Below are 6,715 nucleotides of genomic sequence, written 5' to 3'. Positions count from 1 at the left end.
GGAACAAAGACAAGAGGGAGGGATATAGAGGGATGGAGAGAGAGAGAGAGAGAGAGAGAGAGAGAGAGAGAGAGAGAGAGAGGGGTAGGGTATTCAGTACAGTGTCGTCACCCGGCATGTGCCCTTCCTATCAATTAGCCGGCCATTTAGCAGCGACCAGGGTCAGTGGATCGGAGACAACAGATGTCTCTAATAGTCACAATCATTCACTGTTATATCACCTCCCACTTCTCTCACTCAGACACACACACACACACACACACACACACACACACACACACACACACCAACATACATGAATAAACTTAATGTGAATGCCAATGTACTTCATGCACATAATGAGTCCTAAAAGATGGTTGACACAAAAGAAAGACAGGTGAACAAAACACAAACACACAGGAAAATAAAATAAAAAACAAGCACATATCTTTACTGATAAGCTGCGGTCGACTAGCCTAGAGGTTGTGCGTGAGAGTATAAGGATGCACACAAAGTCAGTCACAGACCATTATGTGTGGCTGGTGCATCAGGGGTAAAGAGGAGACTGGGGGTTTGAATCCTCCCACCGTTGCCCCCGGCTCAGCCCGGCACTCCAATTAAAACAATTGGCTGTATTTGTGCATGGACGGGGAGAGGGAGGGGACTCATTGTGATTGGTTCAGTAGGGAGCGACTGTAACATGTAGCAGAGGAGACATGAGGTTGTCTAACCCAGTAGGTTCCTAAAAACTGTTCAGGTCCAGACCCAAAAGACAGATTAGACGTTTGCCCGGGACCCGAACTAGTGGAAACAGCTGATCTACAAGCGCACAGCGCGTCATAAGCGTGAAGATCAGCCATTTTCACTACTTCAGTGTCTTGCCCAAGGACACTTCCACATGTGGACGGATCATTAGACTACCTGCTCTACCTCCTGAGCCACAACTGCCCAATGGGCGGAGTTGGGGCGGGGATGGTTAAGGCAAAAAATATAAAAATAAGAAACACCTTTTTTCGGGGTTGTTAAATACAAATGATCGGTAACAGTCACAAAGTCTACCATGTGCTAATAATTATACCCTAGGCTGGTTCCGATTGGAAAATCATATTTCAACAATAATTTCAAGGGAAGATCACAGATCTCCAACACCGATATAAATTTTCGCTAACTTTCTATCAGAACCAAGTTCTAAAAAAAGTATTGAAATCTCAAGGCCATAGATATAACAGTTTGCTGTCTTTGTATCTCTGTTCTCCATATATGGCTGCTCACCAAGACATCTGATCTCTGCGCTCCATGTGAATAGAAACGTATGGATATTGTTTGCATTGTGTTGTTAGAGCTAAACAGGACATGATGCTGTGATATTTTCACACAGACAATAAATAAGCAAGCACAGCATATCAGATACAGGTGATGGTATCTGATATGCTGTGCTTGCTTATTTATGATTAGATTAATAATTTAATGTTTCACCTGTGTGAGACGTGTGAGAAGAAGTGTTTTAAAGTACACTTATGTACTGTACAACAGCACAAGAAACAGAGTGAGCAAAACAAGCATGGCTATTTACAGAGGAAGGCCGTTTTTGTCCTATGTTGTTTGTATGTATTTGTTCTTCTGTTTAGTTTGTTTTGTCTGTGCCCTCCTTGTTCAGGGCTCTGACAGCCAAAGGGAAAAAGCCCTTAGCCTTTAGCCCCGGGCTGTGAAACTGACACCTCAACATGTACTTCTGACATGTTTATGCTTTATTTCAGACAGGTCTATGTGGAGAGACAGAGAGAGAGAGAGAGAGAGAGAGAGAGAGAGAGAGAGACAGAGACAGAGACAGAAGCAAAACAAGACAGGGGTCAGATTTGAACCTGGGTCCTCATGCTCTAATGACTAAGGGTCATTATAGTCCGTAGTGTACACTAAACTGACTGAGCCACCAGGCCCTCCGATATTACAGCACTTATGTTAAGCATTAAAGCAAGAAAACAAATTCTGGAAATTCCCCGATGGCAATGAAATAACAGTCGTAATGCTGTAGGTGTGTCCCTCTTTCTCAACCGATATTATCCAGACATTGCTGAAACCAATTAGAATGAAGATTTGATGTCAACAAACATCTTGAATATCGCAAGATCATCCATGTTGGCATTACTTGAACAAGTGCACGCTTTGACGTAACTCCCACCCTGTAAGACAACAGGGCTTAATCACTCCAATAATGGTCTTTCTCAGCAGGTCAACTCGAAATCTCAAATACATGTCTGGCAAGCCACAGGTCCAACAAATCCATCTCAAAACACATCCCTTCTGCAACACCAATTACTGGAACTCCTCTAAACTCTATGACACGGATTTGGTAACATCAGCCTCAAATCATCCTCCTATATTCAAATTGCCTAATCGGGTGGGCGGACCAGTTCACTGTGACTCAGACATAACCATATATAGAGTTCACTGTGACTCAGACATAACCATATATAGAGTTCAATGATTCAGACATAACCATATATAGAGTTCACTGTGACTCAGACATAACCATATATAGAGTTCACTGTGACTCAGACATAACCATATATAGAGTTCAATGACTCAGACATAACCATATATAGAGTTCCCACTGCAGAAACACCCAAATATGGCGTGTGTCATGCTGACTGTCACAGCAAGGATGGCCAATCAATGGTTTTGTATTGTGGCAGCGCTTCATAGATGAAACCAGGTCCTACTTTGTCGCAGCTTAAAAACAAAGAAAATTTGTGAGGGGCGCTCTTATACATCACATTCCATGCTCAGCTTACTGTGGTCAATGGCAAATCTTGAGACGTGTGGGGTAAAAGCCGTTTATAGAAAGTTAAAAAAAATACTTCAAATGAAGCCTTAAATGAAGACATCTCAGTTTTGGGAGGTCATATTGTGACGTGTAAGTAATCCGTTCACATCGGAACAGTCACTGCATGATGTGCGATGTGAGGCTTTGATGGAGGCCAGCCCAGGCTGTACTCTGTTGAAGACAGTCCTCAGCTGGGCCATAAAGCTGTTCAGCTGGAAGACTCCAGGAGACAGAGAGGAAAGCCAGAGACAGCTCCACACAGTGCATTAAAAAGCCCCTCTCCTCCTGAGCCCCCTAGTGTGTGCATCTGGCCCAGTGTGTGCTGCCCTGCACACACAGGGAGTCTATAGCCCCATGCACTCAAAAAGCTCAGACTTTTATTTTTATGACGCCCTCCCCGACCATTAGCACCACATTAGCCCGGCAGGGTGGGAGGGTGGCGGGCGCCGGGGGTGAGAAGCTGTTGAATGCGTTTTAAAACACGTTCGAAGAACACTATATGGTTTAAACCTTTTACTCGAGAAAAATGACATTACATTTTCAACTGCCCCAACGTTATAAAATAAGGCCAAGGAAGAACCTCTGCCTCAAATCAGCTTGTTATAGCGCCACCAGGAGGATGATTGTTTTTCATCTTACTTCTACAGATGTTGTGCAAACATAAGGCCAATTGGGATTTGGTACACATTATCTCTATATCCAAGTGATCAAGACAGTCCAACTTTTCATTATTCCATCCTGGTTGGCTAATATTGGCTTCTAATGTTTGCAGGAGTGGTCTGTTTTGACCAAAATGCTTAAAATCATGTACACAATCATGGTCCGTATGGAAATAGGGTCAACTAGGCCTATGGGTATACAGTCTACAGTATTCGGTTGAAGTGGTTAAAGTTAGATGTTTCACAAAATATACAATATATCAACAATATCTGGAAAAAGTGCAGGTAGGTACTTCTATGGACTACTGGCAGTGTGCACCTGAAATATTCGGTGCAGCGGTTTGCAAGATTAGCTCCGGGAACGCACGCACACAGTTTGAGCCTGCAACAAGACAGGGTTTAATAATAATAATAACAACAGATGTCAGACATGTGTCCGGTCTATGATGTCAGATATAGCCCTGGTTTTTCCCTAATGGGACTGATCGAGGGTAGCTACTGGGACGTAAGTCGGGACTTGGATCACCCCGGCTGGGTCACCTGAGTGAGGGGGATGATGTTGCGAGACCCGAAACTCTTGGGATACTTGATACGTCCCAGGTAGGGTTTAATCTCGGGACCCGTCGTCCCGGAGGTTGTTTTTTTGTTTAGAAATTAAAACTAAAGGAGTTTGCACGTTGCAATCGTGCAAAGCCGGGTAAAATATTAAACCCTAGTCCCAGGTGCAGTATTTTTTCTTCGTTATAGTGCAAGCTATTTTAATGACGTCACGTGCACGACACGTCGCTTAACACCTACTGTAGACTGCAGGAGGTAGCAGGTCACAAAATGGACCGTTGATGGACCCAGCCTTTGTAAACTTTGTTGAGGTGTGAACAGAATTTATTGAATGCCAATGACGAAAAATGTGTCAAAAAGCTCTGTGTGTGTGTGTGTGTGTGTGTGTGTGTGTGTGTGTGTGTGTACTTTGTACGAGCGCGCATAAACATGCAGATGTCTCTCTCCACAGTGTATCTCTGCGTGTCACATATGGCCGATGGTGTGTGCAGCCAACGCTGGAATACACTCTAGAATATATACAGTACAGTTCAGTACGCCACATACATACGCGAGCGGTGACATGTGTGACTTATGGACTGGAGGGAGTGTTTGAAATTAAGCTGCGCTGAATGACTATGGCCCAGGAGAGACAGCGCGTACGTATATGTCTGGTGAGGGTGTGTGCCATGTGTGTGAGCGCGCGTGTGTGTGTGTGTGTGTGTGTGTGTGTGTGTGTGTGTGTGTGTGTTATACAGTATGTGCAAGTGTGACTTAGAAAGAGACAGAGAGAGAGAGAGAGAGAGAGAGAGAGAGAGAGAGAGAGACAGACAGACAGAGATCAGCCACGTACCTGCAGCCTGTAGAACCATTTGCATTCGGACCTTGGCCTGTTCTGAGGGAGTCTGCAGAGGAGAGAGAGAGAGAGACAGAGAGAGGTGATGATGAGACTAGAGTTGTCCCTATCATAAAACAACGATTGATAATTGCGATTACCAATTTAATAATTATGTTTCTGACATTGAACATCTAAATGAAAAATGCCTTCGTCTTTTAGGCGTACAAATCGCATATGACAGGTATAACTTCAATGTACAAATAATTAAATAGTCATTAGTATTATTGCCATCACCTGGGTGGGTCAGGCGTGTAACTTTCCCGATAGTTGTGTATAATGTTCAACACAGCCACGCAAAATAACATTGCTATGAGGTGGCTAAAGCTTGACCTTGACCAGAATGGAACAGAGCCTTCATTAGTACCAGCGGTAACACCTGCGAAGGAAGTAGGGAAGGGGCACAAGTTCTTTCCAAAATGGCGTGTGTGCATAGAGCCCATTGAGGGGCCAAGCCACTACAGATAAAGCCTAGGGAACACACACAAATCGGCCTCCAGGGAGCACAATTAGCACCTTTTGTATGGTCTGCTAATGAATTACACGCCTGTTTATAGGAGAGAGAGAGAGAGAGAGTGAGAGACTTATTTAACATTTTCTTTGCAGGAGTGAAAAATAATGTAGTTTTCATCCAGTACCTCTCGTCATTGACCGACTTGTAAGCTGACATTTAAACCAAATGTAGTTTTACAGACATGTCATGGGATATTCATTGCTCTGCTTCAGCATCTGTTTTACTACTGTAGGCTCGTATCCTCATCTTCCACGTTTATTTCTTTACGTTCTTTATTTCACAAGCGTCAGGAGCACGCGCATGTGCACACATGCGCGCATGTGCACACATGCGCGCGTGTGCGTGCGCATGCGAGCGCATCCATCCTTCCACAGACCGTGCGATCCGACGCGCCACATGCCTCGCGGAGGACGTAAACAAATGCTAATGTCATTAGTGAGGAAATGTCATAATAAGCTGTGAGTTAAGATGATGGCGGTTCACACAGTGATGTGACTGGTTAAACACTGCTCCAGAGACCACTGTGCACACAATGACACGCACAGTAGTTCTGTCCTAATCAGTGCACACACGTACACACACACACGCACACGCACACACACACACACAACTCTAGTTGTGAGGTCCAAATGTCCCCACGAGTACAGTCGAATTTGAGAAATGCATTAAGATAATGTAAAGACAATTGTCTCACAACGTGTGGAGTTGTGAGCTCACCTCTTTGTTGGTGGTGCAACTCTTTCAAAACAACCAAGTATAAGTCAGACTTTAGTTAAGACAAAGAGAAACATTTAGCCCAAAAAAGAAAAAATGATGGCGCTAAAATTGTCATCCGTTTATGTCCTCACAAGTATAATAATACACGCGTGTCTGTGTGCGTGCGTGTGTGCGTGGATGGGTGCTGACGAGGACTTCAATTGTTCTTCCTCTCCTCTGGCATAATAGTGATTGGTAATTTCAGCTGTCTAGCGGTGCCAGTCAATGTGAATGTGATCCACTATGTCACCTGCTACAGGGTACACACACACACACACACACACACACACACACACACACACACACGCCTCCCCATGTTGCATTAAGTGTGCACCAGACACACGCGCATGAGGCTCCTTGATGTGTGTGTGTGTGTGCGTGTCGTCTATAAGACACAGCAACCCGACACACAACCGTCACATTAAAAGGGGTCATTATATTTTCCCCCGCTGCCACCGAAAAGTGACATTTTTACAAAGTGACAAGTTTACGGTTTGATAAATCAGATCTCCATTTCTCCGCCCGTTTCTTCTTTTAAGCGTGCTGCCGGA

The 6,715-nt window shown here is 44.3% G+C and overlaps 1 protein-coding gene across 1 annotated transcript in view; it reads right to left on the bottom strand.

Moving 5' to 3' along the window:
• The window catches only part of rsrc1 (arginine/serine-rich coiled-coil 1), a 185,360-nt gene that overhangs the window by 96,043 nt on the left and 82,602 nt on the right, over nt 1-6,715 (bottom strand). Inside the window, exon 6 of the mRNA XM_080772203.1 lies at nt 4,853-4,904. Coding sequence (XP_080628329.1) covers nt 4,853-4,904 — 52 coding nt within the window. The remainder of the gene's footprint in view (nt 1-4,852; nt 4,905-6,715) is intronic.

This window comes from Protomyctophum bolini (genome assembly GCF_963924005.1).
Source record: "Protomyctophum bolini genome assembly, chromosome: 9".
Taxonomy (NCBI): Eukaryota; Metazoa; Chordata; class Actinopteri; order Myctophiformes; family Myctophidae; genus Protomyctophum; species Protomyctophum bolini.
Note: the sequence above shows the minus strand (reverse complement) of the source record. Positions and strands in the feature narration are given on the sequence as shown.